The sequence below is a fragment of the Zingiber officinale genome, chromosome 5B (assembly GCF_018446385.1).
Source record: "Zingiber officinale cultivar Zhangliang chromosome 5B, Zo_v1.1, whole genome shotgun sequence".
Taxonomy (NCBI): domain Eukaryota; kingdom Viridiplantae; phylum Streptophyta; class Magnoliopsida; order Zingiberales; family Zingiberaceae; genus Zingiber; species Zingiber officinale.
This window is the reverse complement of record NC_055995.1, coordinates 88,316,104-88,330,548: the sequence shown is the minus strand read 5'-3', so window position 1 is coordinate 88,330,548 and position 14,445 is coordinate 88,316,104. Positions and strand designations below refer to the sequence as shown.

General features: G+C 37.2%; 2 protein-coding genes and 1 pseudogene across 5 annotated transcripts; 2 read left to right on the top strand and 1 right to left on the bottom strand.

The window, feature by feature from the left end:
• Positions 1-3,141: 3,141 nt before the first annotated feature.
• LOC121984870 (glutaredoxin-C9-like) lies at positions 3,142-3,771 on the top strand. Its single transcript, XM_042538026.1, has one exon. It carries the CDS (start codon positions 3,352-3,354, stop codon positions 3,769-3,771), a length of 420 nt encoding a protein of 139 aa, XP_042393960.1. The 5' UTR covers positions 3,142-3,351.
• A 370-nt stretch (positions 3,772-4,141) lies between these two features.
• Positions 4,142-8,374, bottom strand: LOC121986818 (annotated as a pseudogene).
• Positions 8,375-9,190: 816 nt separating this feature from the next.
• LOC121984869 (CBL-interacting protein kinase 23-like) lies at positions 9,191-12,305 on the top strand. 4 transcript variants are annotated; one of them, XM_042538023.1, is made up of 14 exons: positions 9,191-9,610; positions 9,870-9,932; positions 10,095-10,166; positions 10,240-10,347; positions 10,458-10,538; positions 10,611-10,664; positions 10,739-10,864; positions 10,957-11,046; positions 11,152-11,271; positions 11,342-11,458; positions 11,574-11,690; positions 11,765-11,821; positions 11,895-11,969; positions 12,069-12,305. In XM_042538023.1, the coding sequence occupies exons 1-14, from the start codon at positions 9,443-9,445 to the stop codon at positions 12,159-12,161; spliced, it is 1,341 nt and encodes a 446-aa protein (XP_042393957.1). In that variant the 5' UTR covers positions 9,191-9,442; the 3' UTR covers positions 12,162-12,305. The 4 variants fall into 4 exon arrangements, 2 of the variants coding, with proteins under 2 accessions (XP_042393957.1, XP_042393958.1); XR_006113014.1 differs by lacking the exons at positions 11,765-11,821; positions 11,895-11,969; positions 12,069-12,305 and having other exon boundaries at positions 11,141-11,271; positions 11,574-11,664; XR_006113015.1 differs by lacking the exons at positions 11,765-11,821; positions 11,895-11,969; positions 12,069-12,305 and having other exon boundaries at positions 11,141-11,271; positions 11,342-11,479; positions 11,574-11,664.
• Positions 12,306-14,445: the final 2,140 nt, after the last annotated feature.

Here is a 14,445-nt window from a genome sequence, read left to right as displayed (position 1 = left end):
GGCAAAAATAGCTGATAGACTGAATGACCTCAGATTTACATGAAAAAAGTTCTTATATGTTCGTGTACCTCTTATGATTATATCTACGCCCTTAAACTTCAATTTGATCTCATATATTGAGAGCAATGGTTTTTTTAACACAAATATATTTGAAAATTTAATTCGTGTTCAAAAATAATTGTTCTCAATATATTATGTCAAATTGATCTTTGAGGGCATGGATATAATCAAAAGATCTAGATGAACATATAAGAATTTGTTTCATGTCAATCCAAGGTCATTTGGTCCATCAGCCGATTTTGAATACGAATTGAGTTTTTTAAATATTTTTAAATTTAAAAAATTATTGCTCTCAATATATTGAGTTAAATTGATATTTGAGAATATAGATATAATTAAGGGTGTGTTTGGTTCAAGTTATCAAGGTTATGGGGAATAAAATATAACCAAATATTGTTTGGTTCAACTTAGGTAATGCAACAAAAACTTATTTGTTTGAAGGTTTTAATGAATACCATAGTTTAATATTTTACCGTATTACCCTCAGTTACAAAACCAACTATACATAATAATAATAATAATAATATTATTATTATTATTATTATTATTATTATTTATTTTTTAATGTTTTTTTTACTTTTCTTTTTCCTATATATTTTTTTTTACCTTTTTATGTGTTTTTTTTATTTTTTTAATGTTTTTATATTTTTATATTATTTATATTTATATTTTTTTTACATTTTTTTAATTTTAATTTTTATTTATTTATTTTATTTTTATTTATTTTATTGTAAAATTTTTTAAAATTTTTTTAAAATTTTTTGTTTTTTATTTTAAAAAAAAATTTTAATTTTTGTAAAAAAAATTAATTTAAAAAGAAAATTAATTTTTTATTTTTTTTTTATTTTTAAAATTTATATTTTTAATTTTTTTAGTGTTTTAAAATTATTTATTTTAAAAAAAATAAATTTTAAAAATTTTTAAATATATTTTTTTTTACATTTTTTCTCTTTTTTCATGTTTTTTCTTATCGGAGGGTATTTTTGGTAAAAAAAATTCGTTAACCATGGAATCAAGAAAAACCTTAGCTTTCTGAGATTTTCCGATTCCGGGCTGCATGACCCTTTTGCTGACGTGTCGGGCATGGAACATTACTCGGGAATCATCGAATACCTAAACCAAATAAGGTTTTTGTTGATAACCTTGGATGGATAACCAAGGTTATCAAAAATAACCCCGAACCAAACGCACCCTAAGAGAATTAGTCGAACACATAAAATCTAGTTTCATCTCAATCCAAAGTTATTTAGTCCATCAACCAGTTTTGGGCTAAAACGGCTGATGGATCAAACAATCTAAGATTGACATGAAACTAGTTCCTATGTATTCATCTACCTCTCTTAATTATATCTATGCTCTCAAACTTCAATTTCACCTAATATATTGAGAGTAATAATTTGTTAAACATGAAAATATTTGAAACTAGATGAACACATAGGAATTAGTTTAATGTCAAATCGAGGTCGTTTGATCCATTAGTCATTTTTGCCCAAAATCAGCAGATAGATCAAAATGACCTCGGATTGACATGAAACTAGATTCAATGTGTTCAACTAGTTCTCCTGATTATATTTACGCCCTCAAATACCAATTTAACCCAATATATTGAGAACAATAATTTTTTAAACTTAAAAATATTTTAAAATTTTAATTCGTGTTTAAAACTGGCTGATGAACTAAATGATCTCGAATTGACATAAAACAAGTTCTTATATGTTCGTCTACCTTTCCTGATTATATTCATGCCCTCAAACTTCAACTTGACACAATATATTGAGAGCAATGATTTGTTAAATATGAATTAAATTTTTTAAAATATATTCGTGTTCAAAAAATTATTGCTCTCAATATATTTGGTCAAATTGAAATTTGAGGGCATGGATATAATCAGGATAGATAAACGAACATATAAGAACTTTTTTCATATCAATCCGAGATCATTTAGTTCATCAACCGTTTTTACCCAAAATCAACTGATAGATCAAACGACCTCAGTTGACATAAAACAAGTTCTTATATATTTGTCTACCTCTCCTGATTATATTCATGTTCTCAAATATAATTTGACATAATATATTGAGAGCAATGATTTTTTTAATATGAATTAAATTTTTCAAATATATTCAATATTTGAGGACATAAATATAATAGAACTAATTTCATATCAATCCAAATTCATTTAATTTATCAACCAATTTAATTTAAAGCTGATTTTTGTTAAAAAAAAAACAGTTTGACTGATTTAAAAATCAACATTTAAATAAGTCGACTGATTTATTAAAAATTAAATGTTTTGATATAGAATAAATCAATTTAATTGTTTCAAAATATCAATCTATTGATAAGGATAAAATTAGAAATAAGTATATGATTTTACTACGAGTATTTTATAAACTTATACATGGTTTAGTAAAAAGACGTTGAAATTTAAATCCTCGACCGTGAAGCAGATGAGAATGGATCCGGATCGCAACTAGTTCAGACTTTGGATCCAATAACCCATAATAATAGACTTTGGATCCAATAACCCATAATAATAATTGATAATTCCATGGTTGTCCGATGCCTATTCGACTCATTTTCAACACTATTTGAGCGGCCCGGCTAATGTCGCTGGAATGATTTCACGCGATCAGAGCCGTTGAAGCTGATTCGGTCTGCCTGATCGACGCGAGGAGGGAAACGAAACGGCGGAACCAACAATCTGATTATACAACATAGAGGGGGTCGAATGAAATGTACAAACCGATAAGCGAGTCAAACGGCGGCTGGATGACGTTAACTTGTCGGGCGTTGTCGGTTGGTCTCCCGTTACGGACGTTTCTTTTTTGGTTTTTCTTTGTCACTTCTCTCCGACCTTTATTCTCCGTACGAACGCGCGACCCACTCTTACACCCACCCTTCTCTCTCTCTCACAGACATGAGTTTCGATGGGCTTCAGCCTTCAGAGGCCACGCCACTACCTGCAAAGCTTTTTGCCTACCCCACCAATCTTGCTTTGACCCTCCATTCTCTCTCTATACACACAGAAAATTTCAATTCGAACCCCTTTTTGTAAGTAGAAACTTACTTGCAGGAGAATTTTACTAATTTTGCAATCTTAAAAATATTATAGCTAAACTCATTGTTCATCAAAGCTTATCACTAACTTAATGGACATGTGTCAAGTCCTAGCTGCACCCATTAACTCATTGTTAATGGACATGTGTATATATATATATACACACGCATAAATATATATATAAGCCAATCAGTTATAGCTGCACAGAAACAGGGAGGAGTTGTTAAAGCATGAGGATGGTGGAGGTGAAGAATGCGGCGACGGCGAGCAGCCCGTTCGAACGGGTGGCGAGGATGGCGAGCGGGAATGCGGTGGTGGTGTTCAGTGTTAGCAGCTGCTGCATGTGCCACGTGGTGAAGCGGCTGCTGCTGGGTCTGGGCGTCGGCCCCACCGTGTACGAGCTCGACCAACTCGACAAGGCCGGTAGCTGCGAGATCCAGGCCGTGCTGGAGCACCTTCTCGCCGCCGGGGTCGCCACTGGAGGTGCCGGGTGTTCCAGTACGCCAACGGCCCCCAGCGCCACAGCCGTCGCCGTGCCTGCCGTGTTCGTGGGTGGGAAGCTGCTCGGCGGTGTGGAGAAGGTGATGTCCTGCCATATTAATGGCTCGCTCGTGCCCCTTCTCAAGCAAGCCGGTGCTCTATGGCTTTAAGCTTATACATACCTATATGCAAATAATATGATCTACTGTACACATATCGTGCTAGAATCATAGAAATTTCAAGGCTCATGAAACTAATTAGACGACTGATTCTACTACTGAATAGGTGAATCTGTTAGTGCAATTTTCTGCTCTGATGAAATATTTCATTTCCTACTCGAATGCAAACATAGCATCCAAAAATCAGAATAAGAAGATGCATTTTATTTGCCTGGACACATAATCACATATAATGGATTGAGGGGAAATTCAAAATGAAAATCTTAGAACTATTATCATTTTGGATCTTCAATTTCGAAAACTTTCATTAACTTGACTCTTCAATTTTGCATTCAACTCTCATTAGGGAACAAAACAAACATTATTCTGATTAACGAGCTGCATGGAGATGGTTAACAATGTTGTACCTGGAAAGTGTTGGAGCAGTCCATGACGTTTCATTTCAACCAACAGTAAAACCGACGTTGCAGTGAGCTCTGACGAATACGGCCACTGCCATCACGACCATCTTCCTTTTTTCCCTCTGCCTATAAAATATGGTTAACAAGGACAACAAGCTGTTAAATAATGGAAAAAGTAGTAGACTGATGCCGGGAAAAATTTAAAACCTTTATAAGCTGAAAAAGAAGTTCTCAGTAAAATATGCACCGTATTATATATTATTCACCACAAGGCTGAGGAACGTGACTCGTAAGTAGTCGTAACCAGTTCCCTAGCTTCTAATTTCCATTAGCAAGGTGGGAATAAAGAAACATTCCGCAAAGTCACTTTTGAGAAACAACAATAAATAGCTAGCTTAGGTTGGGTGTGAAAAAAAATACTTAGCCTCTTACAACAACTACTATAACAACAACAACAACAACAATTATTCCGAGGAAGAAATATTTTAACTTATAAACACTCATGACATTTGATCTCATCCGAAAGTGAGGAAGGTGGTACGTTGGTTAGGTGACTCCGATATTGATCGCAAGAAGATGAGGACCCTGATGCCACAAACGAGTGTGCGTGGCAAAAACAAGAACAGGGAGAAGAGAACGTTAATGACAGGGACGGGGAGAGGTATCTGGTGTAGGTACTCCGACGCACAAGTCAGGTAATGAGCTAAAGGAGTCAAGAATAATGATGATGAACAGTGAACTTTGATAGCCTAGCATATCTGCGCCCGTAGATGGAAACTCCTTTATATAGTGTTACTTTTCCTCTCTGCACAAATATCAATGCGTTGCTAAAATAAGACTGACTATTCTGACATTCTGACAATTTTCCTAAAATAGGTCTACAATTTCTGTGTTTTGCAGAGTAGAAGCTTCCACCGTACAACTATCACATAGTATATCCCCTTAATTCCTTGCAACAGTTACACAAGATGTCAAAAAGAAATATTAGGCTATTGAGCTAAATGGCTCACCAAATCCCCTCCAACGGTCGGTCAGACTTTGTACTCAAATGGGGTCGGGTCAACTCAGAAGTATTGACCATTATGAGGACTCGGCCTCCCCAAGCACTCGACGTCCGCTCGGGTAAGTCAACCAAGCCGAGCGGACTTGGCTCGGAATTCCATTGTACTAGAGTTGATCGGACAAGAGGTTCGATTGGTTAGACTGTTCAGCCAAACCGTACGCCCGTGCCGGCCCCGAATGTTGACCCCTACTTAACTTTGACCGTCACATCAACAAGTTTCCTTGTCTTCGGCCTTCAATTCGGGGCCCTACCTTATTCGCCATATCAACATTCTAGACCGATTGTGCAATAAGCCCATGCAGAAGAACCAAAGGCAAGCTCATAGCTTGCATCTTTCAAATAGAAACAGTCCTGCAAGAAATGAAGGCTATGTGTTCAGACATTTTGCCTCTTTATTAAACAATAGCAAAGTCTAAAATTATCTGAAACTGAATTTGCTTCATAGAGAAGACAGCTACATAAACTTTGGGTTTAAGACATAGCAACAATAAGAAGATAGAAAAACAGACCTGAACCTAACAAAGACTTCTCTGCTGTATACATGAAAACACCTATGCAAAGACTTTAAGGGTTCAGGAGCTAAAACAGTGAAGGAGGAAGGAATGAACTTGTAAGAGAATTGTGGCACACTAGCACCCCATGGTTCAGTGTTATGAAGTTGAATACACTTGTTGATGTATCCGGGCATTGTATTTCATGCCAGTCAAGTTAAACATAGTTGCTTCTCTTATAAATTGCTGTTGAAATATCTCAAACATTTCTTGTATGAACAATTAGTTTTCTACACACTGCAGATTATTACAAAGAGCACTGTGATATATAATGCAAGTAAATATTCAGCATCTTCATTTTAATCCCTAAAATTTTTACCTACTTTTTCAAAATGCCTTGCAGAAATTTAAGATGATCAAAAGGCCCTTAAGAGTTTGAAAATTCTTGAGTCTCTGATCATTTTACACTTCAACCACAAACTACCAAGTCACCATTTTGTTTTTATTTAATAGTTTCATTGGTGAAAGAGTAAAATAACAAGACTTTTCATATCCTAGGGTATTTTGAAAATCCTAGAATTATAGCAGGCATTTTTAAAAAGCAATCAAACCTCGATGGTAAAATGAAATTTCCCTTAACATATATAGGGACTTACTGAATCTTTGAACAACCAGATCATTAGCAATGAACCTATAGGTTGAGTAACCTTGCACAAATATTTCAGAAAGGATTGAATAATGATGTCACAGCAGTAATGTTTAATGGCAAGAAGATAACAAAAGCATATATATATATAAAAAGCAGAAAGCTCCTATAACTCACATTTCTTAAATGAACCAGCAAGACAAGTTAGTCTAGATTTCGTATCAGCCTCAGCCAAATGATTTGGTTTATCTTTAGCAATCATCCTAGCATCCCACACGTGTATCATACCATCCGAGGATGCAAAAGCAATCAGATTTGATTCATCAGAAGTCTCGGACATGCTTCTATTTTTCAAAACAACAAGTCCTTTCACCCGAGTTGAATGTGCATTTTCAAAGCTATATGCGATTTCCCCACTTCTCATATCCCCAGAGCACTGAGACAGCGGTCCTCTCCACTAGTAAACAGCACTCCATTCTGATATCATGTGGCATAAGAAAAAACTCATGGGTTATACTAATATGGAACATATCAAAACTTAATCTTAACATGTAAAAGACATTACACCAGTTTCCTCAAATTGAAGAACTATGCGTACTAGAAAATATATTGCAGTGAAAGAACTAATGAATCAGCTTTTATATGGGTGTTATACTTATTAGCATCCTATTATCGAAGACCACATAATATGCTAATCTAGAGAACATTCACCAGAGCAATAATACATCAACCAGAAGTTCAACAAGCCTTCTAAGATTCGTCTTGCAACTTAGTAATTCATCAAAATTTCAAATCGCTAGTACTGTCTTGCAATCAGCAAGCTGCAAAATTTGGTTAACCACATCGAAGTACAAGCACATATTTTAAACAAGCCCACTTCCTGTTCAAGTGAAAATTCACTGGTGTGTTCAAACTTCAAAAATAGCTAATAGGGAAATTGAACCAAATTGCAGTAATTCTGAACTATCAGTAGGGAAACTGAAAAGAGAAGATTGATATCTGATGTACTAACACTTGCTCTTGTTCGATAAATTTCAAAGGAGATATGCCTAAATATAACTCTAGCAAAGGACATGGAAAAGATTCCCTGACAAATATCCTAAAAAGAGGTGAAAATCTTGATCATTAGTATATCTAACTAAATAGTAGCAAAAGGGCGCCATTAAAGAAACAGTAAGGGTACCTCGGCAGGAGCGATGCAAAGTACCCTCTTCTGCCCGTTCAATTCACGGATCATCTTCGCGTCCTCTGAATCATGCACTGTAATCCTTTCCTCTGACACCGTGAAGAACCTTCCCCCGTATCCGCATCCATATCTCACGATCGAGGCCGCACGGTCGAGCCGGCACGAGAAGCTCTTTCGGCCTCTCACCAGATTGATCAACGCGAGGAAAGATTCCCTGCCGACCGTGATCGCAGCGCAGCCAGATGGGTGGACGGAGAGATCCATTACGTCATTTCGGTAGACAGGAATGATCTTTAGGTGAAGGAAAGGATCAGTGTTGAAGATGCACACGGCGCCATCGTCGGAGGCGGAGAGGAGGTTGCGGGGTAGGCCGGCAGTGGAGGAGGGCGGGAAGTAGAAGGCAAGCGAGGTGACGGAGCCATTGTGGTCGAGGAGGAGAGGCCGTAGAGCTTGATGGAGTCGTCGGCGCCGCCAGAAGCAGCGACGGGGCCGGCCGTGGTTACCGACTTGATGGGGGCCGTGTGGGGGAGGTAGGAGAATAGGGACTTTACGGCAAGCATCTCAGGTTGGAAGGCGAAGCCCCAGATGAACTTCTCGTATGAGCCCGCCACCAGCGTCGCCACGGTCGCTTCGCTTCCTTTCTTCCACCTCCCGCCGTAAACCTAACCATTTAAACCGTTCGCTAAACCACGGCCCATTTAAAATTAGTAGACTCAACTCAGGTTTGGTTCAAAATTAAAATGGCGGACCGGGTCGAATTTAAGGTCCAACTCTTAATTTCTTTGTTTTATTTTTTATTGGACCCATTTTGGCTAATTGAAAAAAGACAAATAATTTTTTTTTTTAACAAAAACACAATTCGAATAGATTTATTTATTTGTCGTTTTCATTATCTATTTTTCTATATTTTGATTAGATATATTTTTTTAAGTAAGCATGGATGATGATGACCACATTATGGAAGTGGATAAATTGTCAACTCATGATTTAATAGGATTGACTTCAAGAAGCTTTCTATTTTGATATCCATAAAAAGTATTATTTAGGTCGGCAACTTGCTTACCTTAAAATCGATCTAAATTTGTAGATCTTAACAATAAACTAAAATAATAAATATGAATGAGCATAATTAATTGGAATTATCTTAATCCACATTGGTTTCATAGTATCATTTCAATAATAATATTAATTTTATAAATTTTCTTGAGCCTACTCTAACCAGGGGAGGTCTTTACTAATAATGCAATTAAAAATACCTCAATTATTACAAATTAAAAAATCACCCTAGATAGTCCACTCATTGTAATAATCGACTGAATTATTAGATTGGATATTATTTCTTTATACTTTTCCGTACTCTAATACTATTAAAATTAAAATTAAATAATTAATCATACTAATTCTAATAGAGCTCGTGTCTCTATATTTATTTTCTTACTAATTAAAGTCGCTCTTGCCATTTAACCCTCAATCAATAATGCTATTAAATGACTTGACCAAAGAACAACGTTTGCGTTTTTTTAATTTCGTTTCGAGGGCCATTTGGAAAATAAAATAAATTTCAAAGGTTAAAAATGGATAACTTTCTAATAAAATATAAGCAATTATGGAATAAATGGGCGCTTCATTGAGAGCAGCCGCCGTTACCTTCCTCCTCCGCTCTTCCACTTCCACCAGCGGCTCTTCTCCGAGCTCAGCAACCAAGTCCGCGCGTGCGGAGAGGCGACGAACGCGGCGGAGTCGCAGGTGTGTCGGCGCTTCGGAAACCGGGGAGCTTCACTGGAGCGTGCGAGTGGAGGAGGCGATTCGCGCCGCAGGGAAATCGCAGTCTGTTTGGTGTAGTTGCGGTAGGGCGGACGGAGCCACGGTGAAGCGATGGGCTCGGTGGGACGGACGAGGGTGGGGAAATATGAGCTCGGGCGGACGCTGGGCGAGGGCACCTTCGCAAAGGTCAAGTTCGCCAAGGACGTGGAGACCGGTGAGAGCGTGGCCATCAAGATTTTCGAAAAAGATAAGATCTTGCGGCATAAGATGGTCGGCCAGGTGAACAACAACAATGAGAAATTGAAAGTGTTTGTTTCTCTTATTTGTTCATATATCTCTCGCCTATTTTTTTCTTTCCACGAGCCTATTATAAGCAAGAAGAAAGCAAGCTTACCAACTTGATTTCTCATTTTTTATTTACAGAACCATGCCTTACAATTTAATGCATTTGTACGAATCTCATAATTTAGTAGATGATAAGCTTCCTTCAATGAAACTCTTAAGTTTCTTTGTGATGACGATGGATAATTCTCTGCAGATAAAACGAGAAATCTCGACTATGAAACTGATTAGACATCCGAATGTTATACGGATGTACGAGGTGAGGCACAAGTCTCCATTATTATCTGAACTCAAGGCATTAATATCTATAGTGATGTTCATTATGCCATTTCTTGTATACTGACAGTGATGTACAGTCCATTGGCAATGTGATTCATTAAAAAGATGATCGATATCTTACAGATCGAATTTCTTTTTGTAGGTCATAGCCAGCAAGACGAAGATATACTTGGTTTTAGAATTTATAGATGGTGGCGAACTCTTTGACAAAATTGTAAGATAGATAGTATTAACACTCTGGTCATACCTTTCACATACATATGATACTTTGAAGACTTGTTACTTAGGCTCGGAACGGAAAATTAAAGGAAGATGAAGCTAGAAAGTACTTTCAACAATTGATCAATGCCGTGGATTACTGTCATAGTAGAGGCGTCTTCCACCGCGATCTCAAGGTGGATGATAGTTTTGTGCCATGTTCTGTTAGCAATACATAAATGCTGAATTTGCAATTTTTTTGGTTTTACTTAATTGTTTCTGCTCCGTGGCTTGGAGCTCATAACAGCCTGAGAATCTGTTGCTGGATGCTACTGGTGTTCTTAAGATTTCAGATTTCGGACTTAGTGCACTACCTCAGCAAGTTCGTGTAAGTTCTCGATATGGCATGGATTGTTGATCATGAGGAGTCTCTTGAAATTTGTCTAACTTTATGTTGCAGGAAGATGGAATGCTTTACACTACATGTGGTACTCCGAACTATGTTGCTCCTGAGGTGAAATTTATAGCTTTGAATTTGTAGTCAATTTTCATTCACTTCCTCTAGTGAAGTTTCTTCGAATTTACTAGGTGATCAAGGACAAAGGTTATGATGGGGCTAAAGCAGATCTATGGTCATGTGGCGTGATTCTTTTCGTCCTCATGGCAGGTTATTTGCCGTTCGAAGAAACCAATCTAGTTTCGTTATACAAAAAGGTGACTTATCACAATGCTCACTCAGATATTAGTGATCGAAACAGGGTAACCATGTGAATCTGCCAGTACTGATGCTTATGAATGCATCACAGATCTTCAAAGCAGCCTTCTCCTGTCCAAATTGGTTCTCTACGAGTGCAAAGAAACTTATCAAGCGAATTTTAGATCCAAACCCCCAAACTGTAAGTAGTTTTTGTTCGAAAGCTCAGTCGACTACCAAGAACATTTCGATTGAACAACGAGTCAGAGATTGCTTGTACTCCTTATATAATGCAGCTCCTTTGCAGCGCATCGCGATTCCACAAATCATTGAGAATGAATGGTTTAAGAAGGGATATCAACCACCTCAGTTTGAGACGGCAGATGTCAATCCAGTTGATGTGGATGCGATCTTCGACGAGTCAGAGGTAGAATTTACTCATCCTCAATATTCTACTACCAGCACATGGTTTATCTCTACTACTCTTCAATCTGCAGGAAGCAACAAATCTTGTGGTTGAGCGACGCAAGGAAAAGCCAGACGCAATGAATGCTTTTGATCTCATCTCGACATCTCAGGGCCTCAATCTTGGTACCCTTTTCGAGAAGCAAATGGTGATTATTCAGTAAATCCCAGTAATTGCTCAACTACATCCTTCCAATATTGCTCAAACAAAACTAGTTTCTCTAATCTTTCTTATGTGTATGCATTTGACATCATGTTTTCCAGGGTCTGGTCAAGAGGGAAACAAGGTTTACCTCAAAACTTCCTGCGAATGAGATACTTTCGAAAATCGAAGAAGCCTGTAAACCTATGGGTTTCGATGTGAAAAAACAGAATTATAAGGTACATACATAACTTCCTCTCTTTCTCTGTACAACTGCAAGTTCTTGTAACTTCACTGCTGATTTCTACCTCAGCTGAAGTTGCAAGGAGAAAAATCAGGAAGGAAAGGCCATCTAGCCATTGCAACTGAGGTAAAGACCATGTTAAGTTATTCCACACTCGTATCGAACTCATGGAGGATGAAAATATCTGCCTCTTCTGAAGGTTTTCGAAGTGGCACCATCGTTGCACGTCGTCGAACTCCGCAAGGCCAAAGGCGATACGCTTGAATTTTACAAGGTGAAGCGAATAAACTGCACTTGTAGATATCTTCGTTATACTGTTCAGGAAGGGGAGGTTGATGTATTCTGTTGTTCTTGATGCCAATTTTTTCTCTAGTTCTTCAAGAGTCTCTCGACGGGGCTGAAGGATATCATGTGGAAGCCACTGGAGGGAACCAGTGAATCTGATAAGTCCGGAAGAGAAGATTAGAGATCGCAAGATTTGGTCTGCAATTACAGTATCAACGGCAAAATGAAGCGTGAATCCTTTTTCTTTCCTTTGATCTGTTGGTTAATAAGAGTCTGAACTTCTGGCAACGTGAATAAGACTATCATAAATTTAATTGTGTTAATACGAGAATGAAACAGAAGTAGGACAGCCAGACGGAACACGGATGATGAAGACTGCAATAAATGTTGGGATTGTAGCGGATGGAGACAGCCAATCACAAGTCGACACATCGGCGACCACGAATCGACACAGACCACGTTCAGATTTGACTAAAATCTATCAATTTATTACTTCTCATTTTATCCAAACTTGAATATTAATGTGCAGCCCTGGCCCCTGACATATATCTGAGTCATATTTCTTTGACTACTGACACCCGAACCCATATCCAACCATGGTCGGCCATAAAACGGGGACCCACTCGACCCTACCCAAAAGCAATGTGACGGGTAATATCAGGAGTTTTACTGACTAATTATGAAATAGATTTATATAAACACAAGACAAATAGTGAAAACATTGTTCTTTCCATCCATTCATAACCATGATCTTTCTCATTATTTTTTGAACATTTTTTTATTTCGATATATATAAACGCAAAAAAAATAATAGTGAAAACATTTCTCTTTCCATCCATTTATAACCATGGTCTTTCTCTAATTTTTAAATATTTTTTTTCATTTGAGACTATGTTGCACCGAAAAATATTAAATTATCATTCAAATATTTATGATTCGACATCTAAATATAATATATTTATAGAGATTTTTTCTTTAAATTAGAATGCTGATTTCTGGACTGCTCCATCGCAAATAATTCTCGATTTACCTCTGCGATAGATGAAAAATTTCTATAGAACCAGATAAATCATCAATGGTTCGGTATTAACTAATTCATTATTTTTTCTATAATTTTTTTTCTTTACATAATCTAAATGAATTGTGAAAAATGTATGAAATAAGTATAATCAATTTTTCTTATAAAAGAGAAGATATTTATTTTTATTAAATTACGTATTCAATTTTTCGAATGGATTCATTCTGAAATTGATTAATTATGACTCATATAAAATTTTTGTTGGTGATTAAGATAAAGTAAAAAACGTAATGATGGACGATATAACATTCAAGGTCTCATATGTTTCATCCAATTGAAAAAACATATATTCTACAATACATAATAGTTATGTATTCAACCGACTATTACAATGTAGTCCTTCGATTATAGGATTGATTGCGTTTTGCTATGCAAGAAGAATAAACTATGGCTCTTACTAAAACTGGTTCTCCCTTAAAAAAACTCCTTAAGGGTATTTTAGTAAAGAAGATGGTAAATAGAAAAACAAAGTTCTTATGTAAAGAAAGCAAATAGTGACTTTAGGGAGGGTGAAGTGAAAGTTTTACTGAATAGTTAAATGAGCAACTAAATAAATAAAATAAAATGGCTTCGCGTGTTTCGATCGCAGCACACGCGCTCTGCGGCACGCCGTACGACCCGAGAGCGACATCTCTTGGAGTCGTCACATGCGTCCCCACGCAATCGGACGGCGTAGAATGGCCGGGCTTTCTGATCCGACAGCCCACGTCGGCCCTCCGCTTCCCTCCCCTGAATTCGGTGCCCATACCGGCGTACTTTTCCTGCGCGAAATTGTAATATAAAGTACTCTGGCTTCCTTGATTTTCTACTCGCCCTTTAATTGGACGGACACGCAGGGTCCCTCCCCGCTTCGCCGAGGACATCATCAGGGTAGGTCGTCGCAGTCATCGAATAGGCCGTAGTACGAACAGCGAGGCGTGACGTTGGGATAAAACTTCCACGCGACGCTGTAAATTTTTAAAGCGGTGTGCGAGGACGGCGAGAAGACGCACCAGCTCTAGACAATATGAACCGTTGGATCAGGGGCGGAGCTTGGATGGAAGGACGAGATGAAGAGATGTGTCTGGGTAAATTACGTTGGTTTGCAGTAAGGGTGCGTTATTAATTAATTCATAGTTGTTGGTGGCTCTTTTGGAAAGAGGCGATTCCTCGTACGACGAAAGAGATAAAAGATAGAAAAAATGGATCATGATTTGACGTAATTGCCCCCGAGCCATTTGCGAAATGTATTTTTTTTAATAATTTTTGTTATATATGGAAAGTGAATGATAGATAAGTGCTACAATTTATCTATCGACAAATATTTACAATTAATTTTTTAATTTAAAAAGTGGGATGAAAGGTTATTACGGTCCACATGTGAAAGATAGGATCTCAACTTTTGGAA